This window comes from Macaca nemestrina, chromosome 17 (assembly GCF_043159975.1).
Source record: "Macaca nemestrina isolate mMacNem1 chromosome 17, mMacNem.hap1, whole genome shotgun sequence".
NCBI lineage: Eukaryota > Metazoa > Chordata > Mammalia > Primates > Cercopithecidae > Macaca > Macaca nemestrina.
Genome location: NC_092141.1, coordinates 44,950,943 through 44,967,643, shown reverse-complemented (window position 1 = coordinate 44,967,643; position 16,701 = coordinate 44,950,943). Strand labels below are relative to the sequence as shown.

Sequence of the window (16,701 nt, the reverse complement as noted above, 5' to 3'; positions counted from 1 at the left end):
GGACCAGGGATGTGGGGACTAGGCGGGTGGTCGGTGAGGCAGAGGAGGCAGCTGGCCTGGGCGGTGACGGGTGAGGACAACATGATGTCCCTGGGAGGAGAAGCACTCCCTGCTGGATCTGACCCCAGGTTGCTGTAACTTTGGCAGCTTGATAAGATTCCAAAGTGAGAACCACAGTTGTGGCTTGGGGGTGGCTGCCCGCCTGTGTCAGGACCCCACCTAGAGGCTGGGACCTGACCTAAGACTGTTGTGTCTGTGGCCTGAGGATGGCACGTCCCGGGGTCCCAAAGCCAGCCCACTGGTGCTCATTTGCTCAAAGGCTCTCAGCCCTTAGGGTCTGCCCTTCCCTGGTTCCCTTCAGCTGGGTCCACCAGGGCTCCAGAGCCAAAGACCCAGCATCCACGGGCGGCTCTGGGAAGCCTGGCAGCTCCCCTAACGCCAACATTCCTCATTTGACAGCAAATGCGGCGGGAGATAACACGAAAGAGCAAGTGGATGGAAATGCTGCGACAATGGGAGACATATAAGAACAGTAAAAAGGTAATGTGTGGAGCGAGAGGCCCCCGGAACCACTTTCTGCAGAGACAGGGGACAGGCACCCATGGCTGTGGCCTGGCACCGTCAGCCTCTCAGAGGGCGGGTGGCACACTGTCCTCACCCAGAGGACTGCGGGCCTGGTCGGTGGTTTGCCTGCCTATTTGTGCAAGCGTCACCTTGCTGGGAGGGAATCTGAATCTAGGGCTGGAAACACCCAGAGCTCAAGGCTAGGGATGCCCTTGTGACCTAAAGGAAGGAAAAGGTTCAGATCAGAGTCCCGACTCTGAGTGTCCATCCACTTTTTCAATCCTGAAAAGGGAGACCCTGTCCCAGCTTAATGTCACCTCTAACGAGGAGTCATGGGGCCAAAACCAACCATTTCCAGAATCCTCGGGCTCTGGTCCTCACTGGGGTCGCCCCGTGGCCTGTGACACCAGGTTGTTTTGTGCCCACAGCTGATAGATCGAGTATATAAGGGCATTCCCATGAACTTCAGGGGCCAAGTGTGGTCAGTCCTGCTGAACATACAGGAAGTCAAGTGGAAAAACCCCAGAACATACAAGGTACGCTCAGCCAGAGCACAACAAACAGGACAGGCCGTGTCATGGGCCCAGGTCTCCAGCTGGAGGGAGCATCAAGCCCAGGCTGGCGGGTGGGTGGGATGGTCAGATGCACATCCCGGGCACGGACGGTGACATAGTCACCACAGACAAACTCGGCTCCGGTGACCCTCCCCGGCTTCAGTAACAAGCCAAAAAGCAGCTTTGTGCAGAAGGAAACCTTCCTGCTTTCCTTCCTTCCCGGAGTGCTGACTGTGGGCCGACTGCCATTTGGGACAGGGAGTCTTCCATCTGTTCTGAGGCTGCTTCCTCCTGTTGCCCCTGCCCTACAGGTCATGAAGGAGAAGGGCAAGAGGTCATCTGAACACATCCACCAGATCGACCTGGACGTGAGCGAGACACTAAGGACTCACATCTTCTTCAGGGATCGATACGGAGCCAAGTAAGCCTATGGGAACCACAGGGTCTCAGCAGACATGGAGTGAACGAAAGGGATGGGGGCTTCCCCGGAGAAGAGGCCAGGGTCACCTAGGATGGATGACAGAGCTGCCAAGACCTCCCCTGACCCAGGGAGCAGCTGGCACCATGAACTGAGCACCCAGTGCCAAGCCCTGGGCCAGACTGGAGCCTGTGGGGCCAGAAACGAGGAGGACCCTGAGGAGACAGAAGTCAGCAAACAAAATCATGCACAATGGTGAAAGGTGCTCTCCCTGACCCACGGGGACCCATGGTAGGACCCATGGGAGGGTGGCAGGATTGAAGGCCCATAAGCCTCTCCAGGCAACACTGACAGCACCAAATGCTGGGGCAATTAGGGGTCCTGGAAACTGTCATCCTTGTCTGCTGGGAACATGACATGGCACAGCCACTTTGGCAGCCAGTTGGGCAGTGACTCACAAAGCTCAATGGACTTGAACCACGTGTCCCCAAAGTATCACAAATATTGAACCCAATGATTTGAAAACTGATGTCCACATGAAACCTGCATGCCACGTCCACTGCTTGATTCCTCGTCACTCACACAAGGAGCCTTCGGGGACAGTCTTCAACATGGGAACGGGGAGAGCAAGGCTGGTCCTCCCTTCAAACGGAAGACCCAGTGAGAAAAGAGAACGAGCCAGTGATGCCCGCACAAACGTGGGTGGATCCTAGATGCATTTTGCTAAGAGAAAGAGGCCAGACCCAAAAAGCTACCACATAGGATTCCCATTCCTGGGCCATTCTGGAAAAGGCCAAACCATAGGGACTGACAAGCAGTCTGGGTGGCCGGGGGCTGAGGGATCAGGGAGAGGCCGGGTGCATAGGGGCCACCCTGGAGACTTGGAAGATGAAGGAGTTGCTTCAGGAGGGGCTGGAGCAGTAGCCAGGATACTGCCCATTGGTTTAGAACCACGGAGGAACTGTACATCCAAAGACTGAGCTGGCGTGTGTGCAAATTGAAAAAAAAAAATTATTCAGAGTGAAAAGGATCAGACAAGTCACTGTACAACTGGGCTATCTGCATGTCACAGATGTGGATTTTCCTGAAACATTTCCTCAAAGTCAAAGACCCTGAAGAGCTCACTGCTTATCTGGTGAATCATCTGAACCTGAAATGGGATTTGTTGTTAGGCTTTGTAGACAAACTGAAACTAACGGCATCTGCACAAAACAAACAAAAGCCTCCTTTCTCTGTTTCCTAGGCAGCGGGAACTATTCTACATCCTCCTGGCATATTCGGAGTATAACCCGGTGAGTATTCCCAGCAGTGACGTTCCCGGGCAGTATTTCCCTGTTCACAGGAGTGGGTGTCTGGTGGGGTGCCATCACTTCTTTTAAAGTTAGTATTTGTGAGCCACCAGGATATAGGAGGTAGAACTCCAGATCACTGCTGGCATAAACCTCCAAGCAAGGGGGTGGCCTCAAGGGGTCAAGCTGAGACACAAAGGAGTCGGGTCCTGGACTCCTGGTGTCACCTGGGCCTGACCACCACTTCTCAGAACTAGAAATGACGCCCTCCTCCTGGGGCTTCACCCAAGCCCAGGAGCTTGGCAGGGTCACACGCAGGACGGTGCCATCAGGAGACATTTTGGACAAAGTGCTGAAGTGCCTGATGGACTTGGCTCTTGTCATGAAATGAATTTGCACCCCGAGGAAGCCTCTTCTTCAGAGGAAGCCTCCCCAGTCACCTCTCCCGTCTCCAATGACATGAGTCCTCTCAAGAGACCTCAGTCCTCCCAGGTGATGTCCTTTCACGGTGACTCTGGCTTTTGCAGGAGGTGGGCTACTGCAGGGACCTGAGCCACATCGCGGCCTTGTTTCTCCTTTATCTGCCTGAGGAGGATGCATTCTGGGCACTGGTGCAGCTGCTGGCCAGGGAGAGGCACTCCCTGCAAGGTAGGTGGACAGCTGCCCATGGGACCTCATACAGCCAGACCCAGGGATGGCCACCCTGGCCAGGTGATCTCGGCTTTCAGCCAAGACACCTTCCTTGTGTAGGCAGCTCCTTGGGAGTCTTCAGGGTGTCTTTGCTGAGGGTCCCACAGCAGTCTGTGGCTGACCCCCAAAGCCCAAGTCAGACACCTTTCATCCCCATCAGCGGAGGGCATCTCATCCTCCCCGTGGCCACCCTCTGTGTCCTGCTGCCACGCCCTCTGGCTCTGATTCTGTGTAGCTGACTCTCCCCCACCCAGAGTCCTCCTGCCCTCCAGCTGCCCAGGCTCGTGCTGCCCTTGGTGCCCACAAATGGGCCGACCAAGCCCAGGTGGCAGCATCTCCCCATCCCGTGTCCCCTGGCCCGACCCCACTTCCAGGAGACGACCAGGAAGCCCAGCACCCACGCTGTTCTGGCCGCCATGTGGTGGCCTTAAGTCAGGCTTGCCCTTTTTGCACCCTGGTCCAGGAGGCCTCTAGGGAAACCTGCAGCCAGACTCCAGGGGATGTTCTTGCCCCACCTCCACAGGGTAAAGGCTGCATGGTGAGGTCACCAGATGGGAGGGTGGGAGGCCTTGCGGTTTGGGGGCCTCTCCAGCTGCCCAGCTCTTCCAGCTGATGGCTCCACATCTTGGGGAAAGGGTCTGACTTCATGATGGGCTGGGGGTTTCTCAGGATTCCACAGCCCAAATGGCGGGACAGTCCAGGGGCTCCAAGACCATCAGGAGCATGTGGTCCCCACGTCACAGCCCAAGACCATGTGGCGTCTGGTGAGTTTATGGCGTCTGGTGAGCAAGCTTGGGCTCTTCTCCAGAGGCCCTGCATCCCGTGGCGCTGGTGACTGGCTGAGTCCCAGCCACTGGCTGACCTGGGATGTCGGGTTCTCCATGGGCCGGGAGTTGGTCTATAGGACAGAGGCACAGGGATGGGGGCCCAGCTCCCGCAGAGCAGGGCAAAGGGCAGTGTGTGCACCGGGAGTGTGGGAAGGGGACGGTGTTGGGGGGAGCCCTGGACACCGCCCATTGTTCTGCACTAGGGGAAGGGTCTTCAGAGGCCCTGGAAGAGGGAGGATTTTAGGGCAGCCCAGGGGGCCCTGAGCACCTCTGTTCCTCCCGTCAGGACAAGGAAGGTCTTTGCGCGCAGAGTTCCTCGTTAGGCTGGCTTCTCCAGATGTTGAATGACGGGGTAAGAAGGCACAGGGAGACCCTGGCTCAGGGATCCTCCTTGCCCTGCAGTGCCCTGCTTCCCCAGCCCGGGGGTCTGGCTCACCCACAGCCCACAGGAGGCTCTGCCCACAGGGGGGCCCTCACAGGACACCCAAACAAAACCCTCTGCCCAAGAGGGGTCATCCCAGGGCAATGACTGGGGCTCAAGACCAGCCTTATAGGCAGACTGGGCCAAGACCTGACTTGGGAGGGATCAGGGAAGCCTCAAGCCCTGGGCAAGCCCCTCTCTCCAGGAGCCACACCCCCACTCCAATGAGTGCCCCCCATGAGGAGCTGCAAGACCTTGTCTGACCCAGCGCCCTGGAGGACTCAGGAAACCCTCATGAAGAAGATCACTGACTCTGGGGACAGAAGCCCCAGTGGGCTCAGTTCGAGCCACCAGCCCCAGCCTGGAAGGGCTACAGTCCCCCACACCTGCTATCCCCACAGATCTCTCTTGGGCTCATCCTGCGCCTATGGGACGTGTATTTGCTGGAAGGAGAACAGGTGTTGATGCCGATGACAAGCATTGCCTTTAAAGTTCAGAGGAGTAAGTCTACATGTGCCCAGTGGGGCCTGGGGAGCCCTGGAGTCAGGCCCCGACTTACCCAAGGGCAACTTCCTCACACTGTCCTCATGATCCTCTGTTCTGGCCCAGAGGGAGGTCTGGGTGGGCTGGGCAGGGCCCAGTGACACCGAGCCCGTCCCCCACATGACCCAGATGAAAGTCAGGAGTGTTGTGAGCACTTCCCTACCCACTTCCCCAGGCCACAGTCTCCTGTGCACATCTGAACCCCTGGGGTGGCCACAAAAGATTCCCGCATCGCCTAGTGGGAGACTGAAGTGGCCATGGGGTATCAGCTGTGCCCCCTCCCAGGGAACTCTCCTGGCCTGATGTCCACCCTGTCCCTAGAGCGCCTCATGAAGACATCCAGGTGTGGCCTGTGGGCACGGTTTCGGAACCAGTTCTTCCATACCTGGGAGTTGGATGATGACTCTGTGCTCAAGCATCTTAGGGCCTCTATGAAGAAACTAACAAGGAAGCAAGGGGACCTGTCACCCCCAGGTGGGCTCCAGTGCCATGTCCCCTCCCATGTCACCCTCTGGGGCAGTTAATAATGGGAGAGTCCCCGAGACCCAAAACCCTACTACCTGGGCCTTCCTCTTCACCTTTTCTTCCTCCTCTTCCTCCTGGACTCTAAGAAAGTACAGGAGGCCCACCGGTCCTCAGGACAGGCGCTCAGTGCGTGTGTACTGGATGTGTTGTGCCGACAGGAGGAGGATGTGGGCAAGACCCTCCAACAAGCCCCCTCCCACATTCCACAGTGTCTCTGTCTCCCCATCACAAGGCTGTCAAGGGCACTAAAGAAGCCAGACCCATTTGTGGATAACCCCAGGCCTCCCTGCAAGCACCCACAGCCTCAGACAGCAGCAGAGGCCCCTCACTGCTGCACGCTCCTCCAAGGTTGCCAGGACAACCAGCCTTGAGCCAGGGAGACAAGGGAATCGGGTGTCCCTGACCCCAGAGCATTCAGGGAGAGGGCACAGGCTGCACCCCAGGCGAGAGCCAGAGCCCAGAATTCAGGCAGATGTGGGAACGGTCAGTCCTGGCATGGACTGGGCAGCCCAGGAAGGCAGAGGGTGACCCACCTCCAGGTCCCGTCACCCACTGTGGAGATGGGTCCCCATGTGAGGTGACAAGGGGCTGTGTGGCATCCAAGTTCCCTCCCACCTGAGTTCTCACTGGGGGCTGTATCCCTGGTCCAACAGCCCTGGGACGAGGGTGTGTGGTAGGAATCCCCCAGCCAGTCCGAACCCTGGGGGCAGTCCTAAGAGCTACCTGTCATGCCCTGACAGCTTCCCCATGCCAGGTGGCACACACCCCTCCCTCTGGGATCAGCAGACTACAGGTGTGTCCTCAGTGTCAGGCCCCGGGGGCCCCACACAGACCCCGAGGACTCCAGAGACCCAGGCAGGTGGGGCCCAGTCTGGAAAGGCCTGCATGGGCTCATTAGAGATGCTGACCATGTCTGTTTTCCTTTCAGCCAAACCCAAGCAAGGGTCCTCAACACCCAGGCCTGTGCTGGCTTCACATGGCAGGATGACCCTCCGCAAGGGGGACAGACAGGCCCCTCCAGGCCCACCAGCCCGGTTCCAGCGGCCCATTTGGCTAGTTTCCCCACCATGGGCACCTCGTTATTCCACATCCTGTCCTGGTGGGGCTGTCCGGGAAGACACCTACCCTGTGGGCACTTGGGGTGTGCCCAGCCCAGCCCCGGCTCAGGAAAGATCTCAGGGTTCCTGGAGATTCCTGGAGTGGAACTCGATGCCCCGGCTCCCAACGGACCTGGATGTAGGGGGCCCTTGGTTCCCCCATTATGATTTCGAACAGAGCTGTTGGGTGCGTGTCCCTTCTGAATGTGTCCTGGACAGCCCCGGGACTGTGGGACAGGGCCAGTTCGAGAAGCCCACGGGGACCCTGACACCAGGCCCTGCCCAGGCCCATCAGGACTGAGGGAGGCCAGGAGATGTCCCACTACAACAGGGCACCCTGTCTACGGACAAGAGACTTGCACCCAATTTCTAGAATGGCACCGTACCCCAGGAGGACCAGCTGGCCACCTGCTGGCAGGCGGAACACCCTGCGGAGGGGGTGAGATTGATTTTCACTGCACTGAGCCACAGTGTGGACATGGACTTCCAGCCCTGCAGTGCACCCAGCACTGATTCCAACCAGGACACCCCCGTCGCAGCTAGGGACGAGCAGCAGTGCACTCCCACCTCAGGGCCTTGCCTCTGCCGCCTCTACTTGGAAAATTCTCTGTTCCCTCCAGGCTTCTAGAAGCATCTAGGGCAGGGCTCATGGCTGGATAACTTCCTGAGGCTTAACAACCCAAGCAAACTTCACGTCCTCATTTTATTTTTTGTTAAACTTATGAAAATTGATTAAGAAAGTGTGCAGCTCGAAAGACCTTCACAGATGGAACACACCAGCCCCCAGATCACAAAGCCAACCATGCCCAGCCCCTCCCAGCACCCCCAGCCGTGTGACCAGCTTTCTGAATTCCCACAACACCGTGTGCCTGCCTTTGTGTTTTCAACTCATGAATGATTAACCCCCTTCATGTTTTAAAATAAATGTTTTCTGTTGAAATTATTTTAGCTATAAAAGATTGAAAAGGCGGCCGGGCGTGGTGGCTCACGCCTGTAATCCCAGCACTTTGGGAGGCCGAGGTGGGCGGATCACAAGGTCAGGAGATCGAGACCATGGTGAAACCCCGTCTCTACTAAAAATAGAAAAAATTAGCCGGGCGCAGGGGCGGGCGCCTGTAGTCCCAGCTACTCGGGAGGCTGAGGCAGGAGAATGGCGTGAACCCGGGAGGCGGAGCTTGCAGTGAGCCGAGATCGCGCCACTGCACTCCAGCCTGGGCGACAGAGCGAGACTCCGTCTCAAAAAAAAAAAAAAAAAAAAAAAAAAACATTGAAAAGGCACTACATTGGCCTCCTATACCTTCCATCCAGCTGCCCCTAATAATGACGTTTTGCAGTACCATGGCACATAACAAATTTAGACTGGGTGTGATGGCTCACACCTGTAATCCCAGCAATTTGAGAGGTGGAGGCAGGACGTTCAGGTTCACTTGAGTCTAGAAGTCTGGGACCAGCCTAGGAAACACAGGTGGACCCTGTCTCTAGAGAAAAGTCAAAGAAATTAGCCAGTCATGGTGGCGTGTGCCTATGGTCCCACCTAGTCAGGAGGCTGAGGCAGAACTGCTGGAGCCCATGAGTTCCAGAACACAGTGAGCCATGACTGCACCACTGCACTGCAGCCTGGGTGACCGGGTGAGACTTCCCCTCTTAAAAAAAATTAGTAATTTAACGTGGGTACAATCCTATTAACTAAATAATAATGTGAACTATTATCTAAGATTATTAAGGCTGGAATCATCTCATTTTTGCCTAACTTCTCATACCTGTCCAAAGATCCCACTTCAGACTCACCCTCTGCCTTCAGCTCATGTCTCCTCAGCTTCCCCCAGATGGTTCAGCAAACATACACCTGGGCTGAATGGTAGAGCTGATTGCTCGTACACAAGGGGAGACCTGTGGGCAGGGGTTTTCAAACTTATACAGCAAATGAGTTTTCCATGGTGTTCTGGAGAGCACCCTTTGAGAAACACTTTGACAGTGAATCCAGGCTCCAGTATCCATCAGCTGCTCTAGTGAATTTTGTGGAAGCTCAGTGAACACCTGCTCTGCAGGGTGCATGGGAAAGGGGTGAGGCTGAGTAAGCTGCTGATAAAGAAGACAGGACACAGGGGGTCTGTGGAAGCTCCATCCCCTGTCTTCAGCACTGACGGATCAAATCCAACTCTTAGGGAATGGTGGCCACCTGCTGGGCCAGTTCCAGGTTCTGAGGATCTGAGAGTGAGTGACGCAGAGCCAGGCTTTGCCCTTGGGGAACTCTCCAGCATACACCTCCCTCTATCCTCCCAGCGCCCTGCAAAGCTGGCGTCAATGTCATTGTTAATGCACAGAGGAGGAACCTGACTGTTAGGTTGATGGGTTTTCCAGGGTTGCACGGCTTCTGGGAGACAGGTGTGACCCTGAGGACAGGGCACAGAGCAGTGTAATGCAGGTCGGAATGAGCTGTGATCTGTGCCATGTAGAGGCCTAGGCCAAGGTGGGAGTGACTGATGACCAGGTCAGCCAGGTCACTGAAAACACTCTTGGGTCCTCACCTGCCGGCTCCCAGGACTGCCAGGAGAGTAGTGGCAGGTCCCCCATCCTCAGCTGGGTGTGCCCGGATAGAACAGCAAGGCGATGGCACATTTCCCCGGGCATTCCCTCCAGGCGCCGCTGTGACCTGCTCATTCCAATCTTGTGGGAATATTTCCACACACAATTGCAAGTAGCAGTGGACGTGGTGAGAGGCGTTTGGACATGGGATAGGCAGTATTTTGGAGGCAGAGCCTCCAGGACTCGCCGACGGGTTAGCTGCGGGGCTTGAGCGGGGAAGGAGAATCGAGGATGATGTGTTCAAATCGGTGCATTCACTTCCGCTGTGCCACGCCTGTGCTGGGCACTGGGAGAGACAGATGAGCACAGGAGTCCCGGCCGGGGGGAGGTGTGGGAGGAAGCCCAGAGTGTCTACTGGGAGCTGAGGGCTTGTGTCCACCTCAGCGCCATCCAGGTTCTCTGTATGGACAAGTATAGGCTGAGCTGCCTGGAGGAGGAGCAGCTGCTGTTGGTGGTGACCAGCACGTTCCGGAATGGAGACTGCTCTGGCAACGGAGAGGTGGGTGGCCTGAGGTCTGGATGGTCTAGAGGGTTTTAGGGTGCAGGAGGACCCAGGAAAGGGTCTGGGGGATGCAGGACATCCTACGGACGGCATTTGGGAGTCAGTGCTCAGGTCACTCCGGGTCACTCAGGTCATTTGCCGGCTTCTGTCATAATTATTGCCATATGAGAGTGCCACCTCTCCTATGACATATTTTATGTATTTCTGTGAATGGCCTACTTATTCGTATTTACAAATTCATGTTTAAAGGAAACTTCTATCACTCTCACAAATGGAAAGCCAGCAGAATATAAATTCAATGAACACAAAATGGAGTCAATGAATTTTAGCTAGATACTATTCCCTGACCAAGGCCTGCTGGAGGTGGTACAACCAGGGTTTGAATTGAGATCTGCCAAGCTTTTGAGTTTCTTCTCTTTCCCCCACGCCAGGGCTCCTGAGTACTGCATTACTGACATCAGGGGCCAGACAGTTCTTTGTGATGGGGCTGTCCTGCGCCTGGCAGGATGTTTAGCAGCTTCTCTGGCCTCCACCCACTGGAAGCCAGGGGAATGCAGAAGGGCTCCTCCTTCTCCCATTTAGTCCTCAGGACAATATAGGACATAAATGTTGTGTCTTTTATTTTATAAATGAACAAAATGAGACTCAGAAAGGTTTAAGTGAGTTACCTGAGAACACACCGACAGCAAGAGGTAGAACTAGAAAGTGAACACAGGTGTCCACATGGGGCAACAACAAAGTTCAGGTTCCAGCTTCCTTTGAGTCTCTCATTCCAACAATTACCATCGTCTGGATATGAGCTGAAGTACAGGAAACCAGGGGCTGAGTTCTCCTCCCATCAGGCCTAGGAGCCCCAGACCAGAACCCCAGCCCATGGTCTCCCAGTCATCAGGCCACTGGAGTGAGCTGGCATCCACACTAGCCTGGTTTCCCAAAGCTACAGGGATGCCAGTCTCACTGCGGATGAACAAAATGAAGGGCATTTGCTTCTCCTGCAGGCTGTCAGGATTGAACACAGATTCCTTTTCTTGCTCTCTTCTCCCGCAGCACAAACCAGAGTGGTCCACCCCCCTCCCAGTGTCCCAAGGCTTTGTTGCGAGTTCTCTTTAATTTCTCCCAGTCTCGCAGCGCACCCCACCCTCATCTCCGTGGCAACCTTTCTGCTCTATCCTCTCAACAGCTGGATCACAAGAACTCTTGGAAAGCCCCTTAACAAGCTACATCCCAAATTGTCATTCCCCCGTGTCCTCAGCCAGTGCCCAGGCCTAACTTGCTCTCCTGGGGTGACTTACTTTCCTGCCCAATATGGTTTCATCATCTGTAAATTGGGGATAATGAAAGTCTTAATCCTGATATTTGACTCTCAAAGCAGAAGTAGCAAGCTCAGCCAAGTCACTTAAACAAGAGGAGACGTTCCTTCTGAACCGAAAGGGCACTGGTCACAAGGGCCACTCCTTCTTCTCTCAGGCCTCTCCAGCACACCCTTGGCACAGCCAAAGAAGAGACTCAGGCTGTGCTTCTGTGCTGTCAGGATAACATAGGTACCTAGTCCTCAACCCTGCGACTTTAACAGTTTCCATCTGTGGCTCAGTTCTACAGCTTCAGTGACACAAGGTGGCTTTTGCTCAAAATAACCTTTGATAAGTTAAGTTACTCCTCTGCCACTGTAAGTCTGTGTGGAACAGTTCTAAGTAAGAGATGTTTATTCCTCTGATCCCGAGGAAGGGAGGAAAAGGCAATGACATTAACTATGTGTTGGACTTTAGCCTCTGGAAAACCCTGGTATTGGCTGCTGCCAGTGCAACCTGGGATAGCTTCACAAACATCAAGCGATGCCAGGAGGCCCTGCTTCATTCAGGGAGCAGGGAGTCGGGACAGGCATGCATATCCGTTCTTATTCAGCAGAGACACTTCCTCTTTATCTATTTCTGGGTGAGAACCAGCACCATTTCCCTGGTGACAGGGGCCCCAGCTAGGAACCCTACAGGGTAGGATGCTACCCTACCCTAGACATCCAGCAGGGAAAATGCCATTTTGCAGATGCAGCAGTGGTTAGAGTTTGAAATGTTCGTGCTGGACTACAACACCACGTGGGTTCTCAACTGTTTATGAGTTTCTGCGCTCAGGCACGTAAGGCCCCAGCAGAAGCAACCTGAGAGTGGACCTGAAACGGCATGGCTATGTGTGTCTGCTGGGGAATCATAGAGAAGGTTTCTGCTCAATATGGACCTCAGGGCCAATTTAGCCTGGCCCCAATCCCAGCACCGCCACTCACCAGGCTTGACTGTCAGCAAATCACTTTGTTCTCTGAGTTCCAGCTCCCTTGTTTCTCTAATGGGAATTGGATATCTCACTATAACCCTGCTTTTGTGCAACTGGCACACATGAGTCGCTTGCGAAGTGTGAAAATCCCTCTTCTCCTTCTGTTTCCCTGTTGATCAACAGATGTGGCCAAAAGCTGACTTTAGCCAAAAGTTAAATTTTTGCAAAAATTTAATATAAATTTATATTAAATATAGAAATAGGAACAAAAGGGCTAAATCTGCCTATGTTACAGGATCTTAGCTGATGCGAAGAGCTCCAAAGACCTAGGTCAATTACATAGTCTCTTTCTCTGCCAAGCCGATTAAACAGTCCCTAAAATAAAGGCTATGGGTCTTGGGTTCTCCCAGAACTTTGAGAAATGAAGAGGGGGCCTCTGTGCTGGGTTGTGTGAATTGCACCTCTCACCTGACAGTGGCTTGTGGTGTCCCTGGAGTCTAAAAGCTACATGATGCTCCCTGGGAAGTGGCTGCTTTCTGACTGGTATGCTTGGATCTGTGCCATGGACACTCACTGGTGGCCCAGAAATCTGTACTTATTTGAGGCTGATCCAACTTTAAAAACTAATGTGTCCGCTGTACCACTGTTCTCCTCTTCACTGACCTTTCCTTTCTCAGTTTCATGCTGAAACCCCAAGAATCACAAATATTACCTTTCTACAAAATGCACCATGATGTCACCCCAAAGTCTTCCGGCCTCACCAGCCTATAGGAAGGAATGAAATTACATCTGAAAGACAGCATGAACCGCCACTCCCTGAATGTAATATGATTGTAGTATTCCACAACTATAACACCGCCATTCTTTCAGAAAAAATTCATAGTTGTTCCATGGCGGGCAAATCTATGCAAACCTACCCCCAAAATACAATGAATCTGAGCAGCGGAAGAAAGCGGCTGACAAATCCTACCTCTTAGAAAGTGGCTGGGCGTGGTGGCTCATGCCTGTAATCCCAGCACTTTGGGAGGCCGAGGTGGGCAGATCACCTGAGCTTGGGAGTTCGAGACCAGCCTGACCGACATGGAGTAATCCCATCTCTACTAAAAATACAAAAAATTAGCACATACCTGTGGTCCCAGCTACTCGGGAGGCTAAGGCAGGAGAATCGTTTGAACCCGGGAAGCGGAGGTTGCAGTGAGCTGAGATCGCACCATTGCACGCCAGCTTGGGCAACAAGAGAAAAACTCCGTCTGAAAAAAACAAAACAAAATAAACAACAAAAACATAAAGTAATATTTAATAGGAACTTACAAACAGGAGCCATGTCAGTGTCTGGTGGTGGAGAGATGAGATGGTAGATCCCCGCACCGTTACCCTGCAGACCCAGGGCTGATATCCCACAGGGAGAGAGTATACATTATTCAGAAGTGATGTGTAGGACAATTAAAGTATGATAACAGCAAAGCTGTTTTGACCTAAGGGCAGGATTTACAGTAAGTATGTGATCTTACACACGGAATACTAGAGAAACTGGAAATCTTAATGGTCTTCCCAGAGCAGAGGTTAATCTGAAGTCAACGTGGCAGATTAGCATCCAACGTGGAGTTGCTTTGGCCTCCACACAGCGACTTCAAGAAATTAAGAATCCCCAAAAGTAGCCACTGTCTTTAGGAGTACAGTGGAGGGCGGCGGCAGTGGTGGTCATGGTGGTGTTGGTAGAAGAAAGAGGTTAGACTGACTTGTCAAAGTGATGCAACTAATGAGAATTTGCAATGTCTTAATCAGTTGCTGCAACAAAAGTCAATTGTCCCAGAGCTCAGTGACTTGAAATAACAATCGTTCCCATGAATCTGTCAGTCAGCTAGAGGATCAGAAGGGGGTCAGCTGATCTGTCAGTCAGCTAGGGGGTCAGAAATCCAAGTCTTACTGGTTTAACTGGTTATTCTTTACTGGTTATTCCTCCCTGTGTGAAATCCAAAACTGGTGTATGTGAACAGCAAGCAGCTTTCCTCCAAGTGGTGATTCCGGGACCAGGCTCCTTCCATCTTGTACTCTTCACCAGCTTCAACGCGTGGCTTCCAAGACAGCTTGCTTATGTGCTTCATGCCAGCAATAGGAAGGAGAGAGTGGAAGGCTGTGCATGGGCAGCAGGGGAGTTCGGGGGCTCACCCTGGAAGTGGGGTGCATCACTTCTGCTTATATTCCATTAGCTAGAACTCAATTGCATGGCCGTAGCAAACCAACGGCAAAGAAAGCTAGGAAATGTAAGCTACTGTGTCCTCAGAAAGAAGAAATGAGTCTGATAAACAGCCAGCCAGCCTCTGCCACTCATATAGAGGCTTGCCTCCCCAGTTGTGGCTAAAGTGAAAAAGACTGACCAGTTGTTTATCAAACTTAGCGGTCAAGCAATCCATGGAGTCATCCTCGTAACGAGAATGTTCTTCTGAACATTCAGAGCCTGCGGAGCAGCACAGCTGGTATTTGGAGCAGCTTTTGCAAAAGGAGAAATAAAAACTTAGATATAAAAGATAGATCCATGTTTCTGAGAACCTATAATACAAGAAGACTTAAGTATTTTTCAAGTTGGAAGGAGGAGGTAAAATGTGATTATAATCAAATACGGGATTCTCCCTACATCTGAACAGCCAGGAGGCTTTTTAACCTAGGAAGTCTCTACTTGTTAACATTTCAGATAGTGTGATTGAATGAGGAATTCTAGATAGTTCTGTGAAGATTGGGAGAAGAAGAAAACAGGATGCCAGTCCTTGTTCCTAGGCCAAGACCTGAGCCCTGTACAATTTTTTTTTTTTTTTTTTTAATGGAGTCTCACTCTGTCGCCCAGGCTGGAATGCAATGGCAGGATCTAGGGTCACTGAAAGGGCCGCCTCCCAGGTTCACGCCATTCTCCTGCCTCAGCCTCCCGAGTAGCTAAGACTACAGGCGCCTACCACAACGCCCGGTTAATTTTTTGTATTTTTTAATAGAGATGGGGTTTCACTGTGTTAGCCACGATGGTCTCGATCTCCTGACCTTGTGATCCGCCCACCTCGGGCTTCCAAAGTGCTACGATTACAGGCATGAGCCACCGCGTCCAGCCGAGCCCTGTAATATTAATATTTACATCTAAAATCAGGTAAACGGCAGTGTGTAAGGAAAAGTAATAAATAGTGTCATGTGAAGGAGAGAAGTTGGGATTTGAAATCGAAAGTTGGGGAACTAAGTTGTGTAAACCTGGGCAAACTATTGTCTCTTCATGTGTGAAATTAAGACAACTTCTGATAATGTTTTTGATCTTTAAAGGGGGTGAAGATAGGAGATGTGGGGGAGGGGGATAAAATCTGGCACAGAGACGTATCCAGTATATGCCAGTTGCTTTCTCCCTGTCCCGTTTCTCTGTTATTCAAGGTGGCCACCATCTTTAGTTGTCTTTATTATTAGGCGGAAGAAGCTGTTTCCCTTGGCTTAGAAAGCTTGTTTGAAAATACTTAATGCTAAACACAGGTCTGTAGAATCCAGAAAGGTCAGCTTCCTACTGGGACTTAAGCTTCCAAATACCTGTGTCATGAGCCAGGACGCACATGCTGGGAGGGAAGATGTAAATCTCAGCCCATCTCTGCCCATCTGTGTTGTTATCAGAGGAAACTTCCCCTAGCAACTTGATGCTGGGGTTAAATAACGTGTCCTCGGTCACGCAGCTGCTAAGTTGGAGTCAGGATCTGAGTCCAGGTGATCTGGTCCTGAGCTCAGATTCTTAGGCTGACTCGCTACACTCTCTAGGTCTGGTACAAGCTGAAGAGGTGTAGGTGGAAGGACGCATGCTTATTGTGGGGTCCAGCTGTCTCCTGCAGGCCCTTCCCAGCAACCCAGGTCTTGGTCTCATGCTCTAGTTTCGGAGCATGGGGAGCAGCGGAGCTGATATTTGGAAGAGCTGGGTACTCACAAGCCATCGCTGATAATGACCCTCTTGTGTTGTAAAGGCTTTCACTGGCAGCAGGAGCCCTTTGGGTGGCGACTGTCCTCTGTAGACAATCGTGATGCTCTTTGTCACCTTGTGAGGAAATTATTTAAGAGAGTGATTTTATTGCCCCTCCCCTGGCTAATGACTCTTGAGGCAGAATTGGTCACATACGAAGCTTCCTGATCTCCATACGGGAATCATGAGCCCACATAGAGCTATGGAAGTGACAGTAATACTAGCTTCGGCCTTGGAGTCTCTTCATGGTTCAGTTTACAATATCCAGCTGAATAAAATAGGGACAGGTTCTGAGTTTTCTTTATCTGGAAATATTTCCTTAATGAAATGATACAGTTTGCATGAGCTGTCTGTAGGTGCCCTGCTCTAGGGAATAGAAAGACACGCATCCCCTTTCACAGAAATTCACAAGAATAGTAGCTGCCAGTGTTGAGGGCTCTGTGCCAGGGG

General features: G+C 52.8%; 1 protein-coding gene across 1 annotated transcript; it reads left to right on the top strand.

Annotated features, from left to right (window-relative positions):
• The first annotated feature begins 234 nt into the window (after positions 1–234).
• Positions 235–7,879, top strand: LOC139359570 (TBC1 domain family member 3G-like). The gene is made up of 11 exons (XM_071082765.1): positions 235–540; positions 993–1,100; positions 1,430–1,539; positions 2,780–2,828; positions 3,353–3,473; positions 4,185–4,279; positions 4,629–4,694; positions 5,165–5,264; positions 5,628–5,780; positions 6,760–7,121; positions 7,302–7,879. Exons 1-11 carry the CDS (start codon positions 463–465, stop codon positions 7,554–7,556), a joined length of 1,497 nt encoding a protein of 498 aa, XP_070938866.1. The 5' UTR covers positions 235–462; the 3' UTR covers positions 7,557–7,879.
• Positions 7,880–16,701: the final 8,822 nt, after the last annotated feature.